Raw genomic sequence first — 14,259 nt, 5'->3', positions numbered from 1 at the left:
GGCACAGTAATGTTAATTGCTGCTTATTAATTGCAGGAATTTTTTTTTTTCCAAGGAAATGCATCAGAATCAGAATACTCAGAATCTATTCCACACATGGAAAGGAAAAAAAATCTGCTGCTTTCTGTAAAATTTAAAACTGAAGAGGCAAGAGTAAATCTTAGTGATTTATTGCCATGGGTTTTTATTTTACATAGGGTCTATTAAAGGAGAATTTAGTCCTAACTTTTCAACTTATATACAGGAGATTGTTGAAAGTTTTTCGTGAAAGTTTTTCATTTTGAGTTCTGGAAGCACTGCTCACTATGGAGCCAAAAAAGAAGGAATGTGACCCAGTTGCTAAGTAACAAGTTTCAGTTACTTCCAGATTCTGCAGAGAAGGACTTGTACTCAGAAGTCAAGACTAGGGCAGAAAGAGAATGATCAGATTAAACTGCCTAACTTAGGGCAATAAAGAGCTTGTATCCTTTTGCAACAATTTGGAAAGGATTTTACTTTTAAAAGTGTCTGGTAAATTGATTCAGTTTGATGCCCCCAGAAGTGTTTTCCATTCAGCACTTTCAAAGACAAACAAGTCATCTGGAGAAGGCTTTAGTCTGGCTTGTGATCATCATTCCTTATTTTTTATCTACCTGAAGATATTCCAAACAAAAGTATTCTGGTTTCTTTTCTTAGCAGAAGGAGAGCATATGTGACTTTCAGCTACCTTCAGTATTTAAAGCTTCTTGTTTGATTCTTGCTATTAAGCCACATTTCTTATATTTAATTTCTCTTTGGAGTTTTCTAATGTATCTTCAGCAAGGAAAAGTTTGTAGAAATATTTTGTTCCTGTTACATTGTCAAATGCTGGCTTTTTATTTTCACCTAAGAATTCAGAATTTAGTTCAGAAGTTAATTTCCTTATTAAAATGTTTTCTTAATTTAAAAGTATAATAGTTTTATGTCTTTCAATTAATAGCAATTTCCTGAAAAAAATTTCAATCAAAAGGAATAGGACAATATTATGAAATCTACTTTAATTATTAAGTATGGTAGAACTAAGTGGAGACCTTTTCTACTTCGAAAATAAATGTCTTAGGTGCTTAGGTAGCTTCTATATAGCATGAGAAACCTATGTCCTGTGGCAAATTTTTATTCCATCATTAATTCTTAATTGAATTTGCAAAATTGAGGTTTTCATTTCATTTACTTAATAAGAAGATTTTCATAACAATATAGCTGTTGAAAGTAAAAATGGAGAAAGGAAGCAGGACAAGGAATATGGACCACGCTTCAAAGTCTTGACAAATGTATCAATGAATGTCCACAAGTAAACATAAACTCATAAAATTGCCTCTTCTTACTTAACTTTGCACTATCTTATTAACAGGAAATAACCCTAACTGGAGGTTATCAACATAGGTCATATTCCCAAGTTCCACAACAAGAACATGTTGTTACAGTTTGGCATCCAGATTGAATAAATCTTTCTGTTTCATTTCCTTCTTTTATTACAGCTTTGTATCACATTTTATAAACCAGGGTAAATGTTAATATTGGCAGTGTCCAGTGTTGGTGTCACAGCACAGAATTTGTTCTTTGTAAATATTTTCATAAAATACAGCCTGTCCTTATCAGTGTTGTGTTTCTGTTATGGCAGTGGGTGTTGAATTTTGTGTGTTCAGGGGAACTGGGGGGGAATTGCAATCCTGGTGGCTCCTCCAACCTGGGACATGCAGGAAGAACAAAATGTGGCTGATGCTGTCCTTGGGTGCCTTTGAGTCCTGATTCTGATGGCTCTCAGTTTATGGCTCGTGTGACAGAGGGGTTTGAGCTTCACTGGGTGAAAACAGTGGCTAGAGAATGGTTGTATTTAAATGATTGCCAGGGAGTGGTCAGCTAGAAAATGTTTGTTCTTAAGGAAACCCTTGTTGCTCATTTCAGGAAATCGAGAGGTTGGAAAGTAAATTAAATCAGAGCCCAGAGAGGTGGCAGCTTTTGTGGGAAAGGGTCAAAATGAATCTCAAGGATGACACCAGACAAGACAATGTAAGTAGAAAAGAGCTTGTCCAATGGAATAATTCCATTCCTGCTATATAGGCTACCTGAGGCACTGAAAAAACCACTGTATTTCTTGGAGTAAAATACTGCTTTTGAAAAACTGAGTATGTTGTTCTAACCCCTGATATTGGCTTTTAATTTCTTCATGTTGAAAAATGTATTTTTACTTGTGCTGTTTATCTAGTTGATTTTCCAAAGTAGTTTAAGGCATACAGATGAAATGAGCATTTTACTAATGCAGAAATGTATGATTTTACGCATTTAAAAGATTTTGAAGTGCTACAAAAGCTCAATTCCTGAAAGTAGCCAAAAGGATATCACAGATTCTCAGAGATGAGTAAAGACATTTCCATGGCTAAATGGAGTTGTAGTTTTTAAGTAGAGATAAATATTCATGCTTGTGTTTCCAATTCCTGACTGTGGTAACAAGAAGAGCTGACAGTATAGATACTTTCTAAGTCAAAGGCTGCTCCTTTGCTCTCTGTGTGCACCAGGAATAATGCTAGATACTGCTTTTTGGGAGCTTGGCCTCTGAACTCTGCACACTGACTTACCAGTTCAAGACTGTATCTGTAGTGTTGCCATTTAGATTAGGACCAAATACAGGATCCCTCTTGTTCCAGGTTATTGAGAGTCTACTAAAATGACATGGATCTGTGAAGTAGCCATTGGAAGCCATAGTTTTTCCTTTCCCCGCTTCCTTCCCTCTGAAATCAGGGAAATTGAGTGTACCCAAATGTCTGTTCAGTTTTAGATGCTTCTGAGAAAGCAAGGCAAACACTGTTCAGTATTATGTCACTGGAATAAGTGAAGCTTTTCTGAAATACTGATTTCTCACACCTTGTGAACCATTCTGCCTAAGAAAGGCAGGGAATTGCCATCCCTCTGGCTTCTTCTCAGAGACAGCACTGACATGCTGCCTCTGAGAAGATGTGTTTTTTGGCCTGACAGTAGTTCCCAACTTGCATGTTGTACCATGTGTTTATTGTCAGCACTGAGACCATCTCACAGTGCAAGACACGTTGCATTACCTCTTTTCCTCTATTTCCCTCTTTTCAGCTCCGGAGACATCCTTCTGGCTCCTCAGGGATGATGTCACCTAATCTGCATTCCTATCAGAAGAGGTCTTTGTTGGAAATACCTGACAGTGGGCTGGGTGAGGAGCAGAGTTCAAGCATCTCTCCCTCCAATGGAGTAGACAGAAGGACAACCACGCTGTACAATCATTTCACATCAAAGAATGATGAAAATAGGTAAAGTGAATAATCAGACAGTAGTTAGCAATAATAATCAGATAGTATATCTGAATATCATTGAATAATCAGGCAGTAGTTAGTCATACTTTATTAGATTGGTAAAAGTCTCTGCCTTAGGAAGCAATGAAACTTTCATGTTCACAGAATGTTTTGTGGCTACCTTATTCCTTCTTTTTGGATTTGATGACTTTTAGTTGTCTCAATGGGTGGGCCTCTATCTCCTAGCAGCATCCTTCACCCTTCCCTTTCATTAGATGCACAAGCAAATTGTAGCTGTACATTTAATCCATCCAAATTACTAAAAGGTTGTTTTACCTGTGTATCACAGTTACCAAGAGCTAAACTATTGGTTTAAGTCTTGCTGGTTTTCCTGGAGGAATATAAGTGTTTCATATGTATCATTTTGGGGCTTTTCTTTCTCAGCAGCATCCATAAAATGGGATCACATGCCACTGTGTTTTCTGTCCCTCTCAGATCTTTTGAAGGTACGCTGTACAAAAGAGGAGCTTTGCTAAAGGGTTGGAAACCTCGCTGGTTTGTGCTGGATGTGACAAAACACCAGGTAAAACCTTTTAGATAATGGAGTTCTTTTATTATTATGTTGCTCATTTTCTATTGTCTGGGTTTGTATAGATTGCTCTTACAAAGAATATAAGTGATGATGATTTTTCAGATGAGATCATTCGTGGCCTATCAGTGTTTGTCTTCTGTATCTTGTAGCTCATACAGAATTCTGAGTGGACAGAGGGGTTTTAGTATTTTGCCTTTTTTTAAAAAAAAAAAACATATAGGAGTATTTTATAAAAATATATTATTGTATTTTAAAAATATATAGGAGTATTTTAGATTAGTCAGTCATGTAAATACAGTAGCAAAATTATTCAAAAGTGTCTACAAAAAGGAACACCAAAAATAGACATCTGTTGGCCTAAACTTTTTATCCAATTTACAATGTATGCCAGAATTCTGCAGTAGAAATTTATGGTCTTGTTACTTCAAATAATGTTGGGTCATCAGGCAGTAAAATATTCCACAAAATGGGGGTTATAACTTCTCAGACTATATGCTTTTGTTTAAAAAAAAAAAATCTAATTTATTGTAGTCCATACACTTAAAATATGTAATATAGATAAAGACAAGCATCTCTTGAAATGCTAACTGAGTATTTCGAGATCAGTGTGGTAAATACCAACAAGAGCTGTTTGTAATTATTCTTCCTAATATATCTTACATATAGGAGAAAAGGTTCATTTTGCAGGAGAAAAATAAACTTTTACATTTTTGTATAACCAAATAACCTTCTGAGTATGATAGATGCAGGAGTAATACAGGTCAACCCTAGCTGGAATTCTGTTGTTTGACTTTTGCTGTGAAAGTTTCTGTTGCTATTTTACATTGGCTTACGAGAATTCGTTGGGGTTTTGTTGTGGGGGCTTTTTTTGGAATTTGTTTGCATGTTGGAACTCACTTTACAGAGTGATTAATATGCCTCAGTGAAGTAAAGCTTTTGTGTTGGCTTTATATATGACCAGTGAAGAAATGGTTCTGCTTTCCTACCTCCTGTGCCCTCTGCCCAGAGCAATCCATGACCATTTGCTTCTCTGCTCTGGAGCTCTGGGGACAAAATACTCTTCCCCCACCTCCTCAGCTCCCAGTAATCTTTGTGCCTCCCACCCTTAGCAGTCAATGCCCCTAGGCTGTATCCAGGACAAGGGAACTGATCTGAAAGGTCCATCTAAAAGCATGTCTGGGTTTTTCCTCTCGTGTTCAGCTGCGATACTACGACTCGGGTGAGGACACGAGCTGTAAGGGACACATAGACCTTGCAGAAGTGGAAACTGTGATTCCTGCTTCTCCAACCATTGGAGCTCCAAAACATGCCAGTGAAAAGGCATTTTTTGATGTAAGTATATCTGGTCTTTACTTGATTTTTATGTGAAACTTCCTTCCTGGGGTGTGTTGAAGCTGTTGCTTGCAGTCCTGCTGGAAGGTGTGAGCCAGGAAAGAGCTGTTGTGCCATCTCAAGACAAAAAAATTTTACGTAGTTGGCATCACTCTCAACAGCAATAGTTCAAAAATGTTACATTCAGACCCAGTTGAGTATTGCAGTTTAAAGTCTGCAGGTTTTCTTTTCCACGTGCTGACATCTTTGTGTCCTTGTTTTTCCCTGGCAGCTGAAGACAAATAAACGTGTGTATAACTTTTGTGCCCAAGATGCACAGAGTGCTCAGCAATGGATGGACAGGATCCAGAGTTGCATTTCAGATGCATAGAATGGAGAAAAATGTTCCATGATAAAGTCCCATTTAAAGCACCTCATCCTGGAAGAAACTGAGTTCTGGAATGTTACTGACACACAACCCGCCTTCCTTACATTTCAGCCATTAAAGTTCATAATAAGTTCTTTTTTGTTTAATAATTATAACCACTGTAACTGCTATTTTTTTTTCTGCAGGGAGGACTTGAAAAAATAATAATCCATTTATCCTGAATTTCATCTTTCTTCAATACAATTCCTAGCTAGAAAAGTGGGCTGTATTTGCACTAGCATCTGGTCCCAGTTTTCTCATTTCAGAGCTATTCTGTTAGGAAATATGTCCAAAGGAAAGTGTAGAAATTTTCCCTTCTACAAGAAGTGTATTTCCACTTTATTTAGATTTTTAAGCAGAATTTTCTTATTTCCAAGCTAGTCATGAATAAGAGGGAACATGTCTACAATTCCTAAAAACAGATAAATAAATGAAGCTTGTGAGTCCAGTGACATACACACCAGGTTGCCAATGTTTATAGACAGTAGATATTTTTAAAGACCAAAAAAGTGAAATTGCCTGATGCCAGACTTTCAAGTGTCTTCTCAGTGTGCAGGTCATTCTCTTAATCTTGTGCTCTGCTGAGTGCTTCTGCAATGTTCTTATGGAGTTTCAAAATCTAGGGGTTACCTGAAGACCATAGATAGCACTTTTATTTTAAATTCTGTTTGCAATTCCAATGGGATAAACGAAGGAAAACTGGCTGACACTACCCTGGAGCAATGGAAAACAACAAACTAGGAATTCAGTAGGTGAAGGATCTCTTGTGTGTGAGTTGTATGTGTTAATTTATATGCTGTTCTGCTCACTGTAAAATAAAAAATAACGAACATGATAATGCACTAAACAATGAAGCAAGCACTTGCACTGAAATCTTTACAATGCAGACATTTTGCAGGACAGAGGTAAGTTATTTGTAGCAGAACAAAACAAAACTATCTAGTTAACAGCATTTACAGATATTAGATATGTACATAATGAAGTTTGAGGTGTCGTGATTTGATACTTTTTAAACATTTTTTTGCACATTAATTGGAAGACTGTTTATAGATTTTTACTTTTGATGAACTTGTGTTTGTTCTGCTTAAAATCCTGGCAAAACATTTTTAATAGCCCCAAATTAGCTGAAATTTTACAGTCTACAAACAATGAGGACTTCGAGTAGAATATGTAGGTAATTAAGCCATTGTTTTTACTTTGAAATGTTAATATGTTAAATAGCACACTAATATTACAAAAGGTCTGTAAATATGATTCACTATTTTCTCATTTTCCAGACGTTCTGCTTGTAATTTAATGTCAGCCTAACCAAACTGACTATACTTACAAGATTTTTCAGTTAATAAACTTTGTGGGTTTTTTTATAACTAATGTATTTTGTCAGAAAGGAACATAGATTTCTCACCACACACAATAGGAAATGCAGCTGTTTTTAATGCAATTGCAATTTCAAAACAAAAAAATGAAGGATTTTTCTAGCATTTTTCAATTGACAGATTTCCACCTGTGACAATGGTGTTTGCACATTTGTATTTTTCTTTGTATATGAAGTACTTTTATATGTACTTTGTAAAATACTGATCCTGTTCTTAGGTTATATGAAGATATACGTACCACTGCTTATTTTGTAACTGGTCAGTTTTAACGCTTGTATGTTATGTGATATATGTATGCTAACCATCCTGTAATAAATACACTCCTTAAGGAAAAGTAAAACCTTTCCTTTTACTGTAAAAGAGAAAAAAAGCAAGACCCACCTGTTGAAATATTCCACAAGGGCACAAGACAAATCCTTATTTACTCTGTATTAAGAACAGTGGGTGTATTCAAAGCTACGTGGTCTTTTGTATACTTGTAAATATTCTGACCTAAAAGTTGCACTTGGGCATCCCTAACTCAAATACTTGTCAACAGTAACACTTAAGAAATCAGAATTTAAAGCAAAATTATCATTCTAACAAGTCTCAATGTATAGCCTTTACCAAAAGGCTAAATACACGAAATGCTCATACTAAAGTCATTGAATACTGATGGTAAATATATTTTTTAAAAAAAAATTCTGTGTGGTATCGCCAACATGAGTCAACTGCATACTTTCACCCTGGGATGTACTCACTCATATCACCTCATGCAGAAATGATCTAGTTCCTAAAAAAGAAACTATTAAAAAAAAAAAAAAAAAGGCAAGGTCTGACTTGAGGCTGTGCATGTAAATGGAATTCCTGAGCGTGGTGTGGGACAGCAGAGTCCAAAGGGAAAGGGAAGGTGTGCCGGAGGTGGGGGAGCCGTGGCAGTTCTGGGTGCTGTGGTGCTTAGAGGACGTGGTTTGCATATTGAGCCTGGCATGGATGCTAATGTTGCCTTAAATGTTGATCTCAGTTTTTAGTGTCTGTATTGATGGAAAATGGACTGGAGCAACTTAACTTAAAAATACCCAAATAAAAGCTGAAACCAGAGATGTGGTATTTGTGGTATCTGTGTGGGAATGTACAGGGGAACGGTAGGAAAAGGCTCTCGGTGCGAGGGCACAAAGTCTGCAGTGTCACCCTCTGCAAAATGAAGATTCCAACAGAGACTTGGAGAAAATGTGGACAAGTCAGCATAGCTTGAGCTGCAGGGTTTGCCACCGTGCTTGAGTTCTATCAGCAGCAGCAGAGAATTAGGAACCGAGAGTTGGTTTGGGAAAAATGCTGTGTACAGAGGGATTCAACTTCATATTTGAACATTTTCTAGAAAAATCCACCTGGGAGCTGGGGATGAGCGGACGTGCTCCCCCTGCTGTGTCACATCACTGCTCCACTCTGTGCATCAGAATATTCCTGCTGCAGGAAAGAGAATTACAGCATTGCAGGTCTTACAGAAGGGGAGAGCATTGTTTGTCCTTCTCTGTGTTCAGTAACAAAACATCCACGGCGTAGGTGGAGGAATGAGGCGAGTTTAGGCTTTGAAGAATTGTTGCTGAGGTATTTTATCAGTGATTTCTCTTTCCTATCTAACAAGTGTTTTCTATAAAAATCCTTTCTTTTGATGGAGCCTTAGAATTACTACACTAAAAAATAAAATACTTAGCATGCCACACGTGTGGGTCACTGGTTATGTAATGGTACACAAACAGCTAACAGACCCAAGAACAAATGTTCAAAATTTTGTGTCACATCCCACACACATTATTTGTATCTGATATTTTGTGAATTTCAGACATAACAAAAATGCAGTGATCTTGTCCAAATACTGTCATTTTGCCTTTTCATCCTGTAATATTCTTGGAGAATATCGAAGTGGCTGCACCACATTTCTCATTTTTCATATTTGTGATCATCCAAATATTTTGTCTGTTCGTGATTATCCTGTGGTTGCTTTGGAGAGTCAGAAAACTGGGATTAATCTCCCCATTCCCCAGTTATGCTGAAGTTCATGCTGAGTATCACTGTTGCACCTACTTTTTGGGGTTTGTCTGTATTTGATCAGTTTCTTCCCCAGTTTTGGCTACTGTGCAAGCCAAGGGCAGTGGTAGCATCCCCATTCTCGTTTAGGGAATTTTCATTTTTGAGTTTTTCCACTTCCAGTTTTTCATTAATTGACTGTCAATAAGGATGCTGCAAGTTCAGTATTGTTTCCTCTCTTCACCTACCAGTCAACATCCAGTGGGAAATTACGTTTTGTCCAGTTCCAGCTTCCATTGTATAGTTCAGGATTCCTCCTTCCTCTTCAAATTTTGCTTAGAAGTCAGAATCTGCCCACTTAGAATAGGAAATGATGCATAATTTTGGCACATTTTCAATTTTTCTTTTGTGTACTCTTTGGTGAAGATGTGTTTACGTGTCTTTTGGGAGATTCACAGATTCAGATTTTACAGGTTCAGATTTTATCTGTAAAACAGGCAATAGTAGGAGATGTTAATAGCTAAACTGAGAGCACCACAGTACTATCCTGGAAGGAGATACAAAGGTAGCAGTTCTTTCAGGTATTAAATAGTGCTCCTTCTTGCCCCTTTACTCACCTAGAAAAACCTGAGGCAAAGTCTTAATTTATTTCATTTATGGATGCCTTGTTTATCAGTGTATATTCAGCAAATATCACTGAATACTTTGTTGTTTAATGAATTTCAGTCACTGTTCAACTCAGAATTCCTGGAATTCAAGCCTGTCACCAAACAGGAACTCCAAAACTTCATAGTGTCCATCTGAATTCTGTTATCTGTCCAAGAGTAATGCAAGGTGTAATATCCCTGTTCATGCCAAGACCTCCAGTAAGTTCAAATTGATAACATAAAATTGTGTGTAATTATCAGAGAATATAATGAGCAATAGGGCAGGTAGAATGCTCTCAAGTTGAATTAATTGCATGCACAGGCTTTGCTGTGTTGCATTGCTTTTGTGCCATCCCAGTAGTTAAAACTTAATTTTATTTCTGCTGTGCTCACATTATCCCTCACATTAAATATTTTGAGCCAAGTACTTGCCCTAAGTTTTCAATCAAAATTGCTTTGATTATTTAGTACAAAGTGTTCAAATCTTTGTAGTATATCATGCAGTCAAATGATTTGGAATTGAAACTTTAAACAAAATACTGTTGAAGAGCTGGTACTGGGATTGCCATTGATTTTTGATGAAGTTGGGCAGCCTGTTTTTCCAGGGTGCTGGTAAGATTCTTTTTATATTCTTTTTTAATTTTCAAAGAGCTCTCATTTTCAGTGCTTCCTGAATTAGGGTAAATCATGTATTTGCTTCAAAGCAAAATTAAGTTTAAAAATCTCTTCTATTTTTGTACTTAAAACAACTAGTTTTCTTAATCTTTAAAACTGTTTTCTGACCAAAGAACAGTCAAAACTTAAGTCAAAATTAACTAGACTTCTTCTGCTTCAGGCCCCTGACTGAAAGGAAAGCTTGCAGAAAGTCTTTACCTGGTATGAGTATGAAAAGCTGGAAAATATCCCATCAAGTGCTAATGAGCCAGAGCCAGGAATTCACTGGGGAGCTGCTTTTGGTGTGTGGGATGGTGTCACTGCCCCCTGCGTGTGTGATGGGTGTCAGCAGTGTCAGGGCAGGCTCTGGGTCCCCTGACAGTCTCAGAAAGTGTCACTCTGCTGCTGCAGCAATCAGACATCTGCTTTTGACCAGAAATCTACATTTTGCTTGCCCTTCTTCGTGCATAGGCCTTTGAGACTTTGCTTTGTCAGTGACACAAGTCTCTGGAGAGCAAAATGATTTTTCAGATCAACTGGTTTTATCAGTTATTATTTCAGTCATTGAAACCACACAGCTGACCACACAGTGGCAGGTGGGACCAGTTTCTCAGCCTAGCAACAAAACCCAAACATGCAGATATTTCCTGTGATGCTGAATGTGTTTTACTTCAAAGACTACTGCACACAGGTTTTTGTCATGCAAGCAGGTTTTCTATCTTTGCTATCAGAACTAAATGTTGCTGTCAGTAAGGTCATGCATACCCCAGCAAGTTGCTATGGACTGCCCTTAAATTCTTTTAGCTGTTGTCTGAAAGGCCTCAATTGAAAAATATTTCTCCCCTGGCCTAGATCACTGCATGCCTGTTGCCTTTTGGAGTTCAGGTATTTCCTGGAAAAAGGGTTCTGTGCAACTTTCCCCCTTTGTCTTTCCTCAGACCTGCTCCCCATTTCACACTGAAACATTATGTGTATTTAATTCTTTTAAATTAAATTTATACAATACTTAAGATAAGGAGAGCTTTCCTTATTTCATGATAGTATCTCAAGAAAACTGATAACTTTATTTGAAATCTATGTATGTGCAACCCAAACAGACAGAGTTCCTTCAGTTTATATTGGGATTGCAGCCCAGCAATTTCTGTTCATTTTCATTATTGGTTTGAGTTACATGAGAGTGTGATGAGGCCTCCAGTGACACTCCAAATTACAAATTACTGCTCTCACTGGAGGGTGTTAGAAGCTGGGATTTTAGATAAAACTCCTCTCAGCGAGCCGTGACGAGCTGAGATTATGGAATGCCAGGAGTGGAGAAGGGCGCAGGGAAGGCAAGCCCTGGCTGCCTGCTGGTCCTGACAAGGCAGGGAGGAGAAGAGCAGATGGGAGCAGCTCAGTGAGTGTCCAGCTGGGGGACAGAGGATCAGAGCAAGGACAGGAGAGAGGCACTGCCTGGGGCACAGCAGGTGGGGAAAGCTCACAGGGCAAAGGGAAGAGCTGCAGGTGAGCAGCCCTGGAAGGGGATCCCTACAGCCACACCTCAGCGCACAGGAAGGCTTCCCATCTCCTTTGCCTCCCCCAGGGCAGCTGCTTTATCTGTTCCCCAAAACCTCTCTCCAGGCTTGCCTCACTCTCTGTTTTGTTTTTGACCTTCACTTGTCTGACCAGGTCTAAATTTAGCTGAGAAATTTTTGAGAAGCGAGGATGATCCTTGTGTGCTCCTTGCCTAGGGGTGCCTTGAATACTTGCAGGTGCTCTGAAATGCTGCAAGCCAAAAGGGAAAAGTTCTTTGTTTCTCTGAGTGCTCTGAAACCAGCGGCCAGTTCAAGCTGTGCATGTATATTTTGGAATTTTGGGGAGCTGAGTGTGGTCTGCTGGGCTGCCATGAGGAATAGCCCTGGATCTGAGCCTGGACTTCAAACACCCTCAGCATTTGACATGTGATTATCACTCTTTGGAATTAGATGTAACAGCACTGAGGAAAGAGGTCAGTGTGAAGGCAGCATCAAGTGTGCTGAGCTCTGGTCTTTGGAAATACCATTGCTGATGTTGCTATCAGTGTCTTTCCAGGAGAACATCACAGCTTTGTTTATCAAGAGCCCACTGGGCCAAATTATTATCAGCTGCTGGAGATGGGTACAAAGGATGCGCTGTCAAGTCTCTTCTTGAATTTCCAAATTCTTTCCATGATGTAACATACTTATCTGCTGTGTGGGTATTCTCAAATGTGGAATAACCTATAACAGAGGATTTTGTCATGCAGTAAAATATGGGTGCCTTTCCCTTCTGTTTATTGCTTTAACCAAAACAATTTGACTATAAATTTTCTTGCCTTTCTTCAGTGTAGCTGAGCTGCCCAAAAATTGCTACTGCATTGCTGTATCCTATTACTTATTATTGCCAATGTTATTTTGAGATATTATGTAATTAATATTGTTATTTTCTGTAGCACGGAATTCCTAGCAGTTTGAAACACCAACACCACACCTAAAACAAAGTCTCCCTTGGTACATCCAGTGAAAAAACATACATTTTTTCAACCAGAAACCACATAGCAAACATGCCTGTTCCATTCCATCTGCATAGGGAAAGAGAAAAACACATGATATGGCAATAAAAGGAGGCTCAAATATCAGTGCTGATAAATACTTGAGGAAACAAATGCTACTTAGAACTCCTACCTTTGCTGCTCTTACAGGAACTGGCTGGGCAACACAAACACTTAATTTTTGGACTGCTAATACGTGGTTAAAACAAATCTGAGCTTCTGCTGCATTAGGTGAAGCTGCTCCTTTTAAAGCCCAGTGGCACTGTGCCCTTCAACAAGAAACGGTCATAGAGCCCTTGAAAAAGAGGACAGTTAATATACAGGATTTCTTGCCAAATCAGAGATTAATGTCATCAAACTCTGGTTTGCAGGGCTAGAAGAGAATGGGAGAGGAAAGAGAAACCTGTGGTCATTTTTGAGAGCAAACATGAATAGCAGTTACCAAGAGAGGTGAGCGCTTGGGAAACAAACCCTCATAGCAGCCAGCATCTGAATTCTTCACTGCTGGATTAATACCAATATGATACAAAATACTTCTAAATTATGAGTGTTATCCTGCATTTCTCCATAAAATGCAAAGTCAGGGCCTTTATGAGAAGTCATTTACAAACACAGCATGTGCAAAATCAGAAAAGTCCAAAGTAGATCCTAAAGCTCTTTGCCCTTGCCTTGTTGGTGGCATTGAACGAGGAGGGGGCAGAGGAGTGGGCAAAGCAGCAGCCAGGTGGAGAAAATGGGAAAATAGTTCTTTATTACAGAACTTGAAAAAGATTCCCATTCTGCTTGGAGCTGCAGAGATTGGCAGAGAGCCTGGGAGAAGGGAAGACTAAAAATCTCAAATCCAGGAAGGATAGAAACTACAAACTGTGTTTTTATCTGTTGTCAGTGCCTGGGAATTATGATTCAGGAGCATGGCAGCATTTTCTTCTGAAGAGAAAGACAGAGAACAAAATTGGGGTAGAAAAAGATGCAATTTGCATTAATGTACCATTTTAGCATGTGTTATTTAAATTGATATTTTGTTACTCTGAAGGGGAGAAGAGATCCGCAGGTGATTGATACCCTTGCCAGAAGCACGTTCTGGATGGATGAAATGGCAGGAAGGAGATGGCTGAGCCACCAAGAGCCACCAGAGCTCTAAATGGGATCCTGGTGCTCCAAAAGGTCACTGGGGCATGTGGAGTTTGGGGGAAGGGCTGGAAGTTTGGACTGATGGTACAACTCCAGGAATTGTCGTCCTCTAGGAACTGCTAAAATGTGGAAGGCTTTGGAACAGTGATAGCCCAGTTTGCAGCAGTGTCTTAGCATGATATTTTGGGAATATGGGATTGCTGTGCTTGGGGCTGTGCTCTGCTCTGGATGGTTTGTTGCAGCTGCATTGGGAAGATGTTCACAGATGTCTCTTGTGCTAAAGGATTCCTGTGT

General features: G+C 38.7%; 1 protein-coding gene across 7 annotated transcripts in view; it reads left to right on the top strand.

The window, feature by feature from the left end:
- The window catches only part of SBF2 (SET binding factor 2), a 230,431-nt gene extending 222,403 nt beyond the window's left edge, over positions 1-8,028 (top strand). For all 7 annotated transcript variants that reach the window (XM_084208186.1, XM_084208185.1, XM_084208181.1 and 4 more), the window contains 5 exons: positions 1,924-2,028; positions 3,100-3,293; positions 3,771-3,858; positions 5,068-5,199; positions 5,471-8,028. In XM_084208186.1, the coding sequence (XP_084064312.1) occupies positions 1,924-2,028; positions 3,100-3,293; positions 3,771-3,858; positions 5,068-5,199; positions 5,471-5,569 (618 nt within the window). In that variant the 3' untranslated portion in view covers positions 5,570-8,028. The remainder of the gene's footprint in view (positions 1-1,923; positions 2,029-3,099; positions 3,294-3,770; positions 3,859-5,067; positions 5,200-5,470) is intronic.
- The last annotated feature ends 6,231 nt before the right edge of the window (positions 8,029-14,259 follow it).

The sequence above is a fragment of the Fringilla coelebs genome (assembly GCF_963513975.1).
Source record: "Fringilla coelebs genome assembly, chromosome: 6".
NCBI classification, from domain to species: domain Eukaryota; kingdom Metazoa; phylum Chordata; class Aves; order Passeriformes; family Fringillidae; genus Fringilla; species Fringilla coelebs.
The sequence above is the reverse complement of the archived record's forward strand: the minus strand, read 5'-3'. Positions and strand labels throughout refer to the sequence as shown.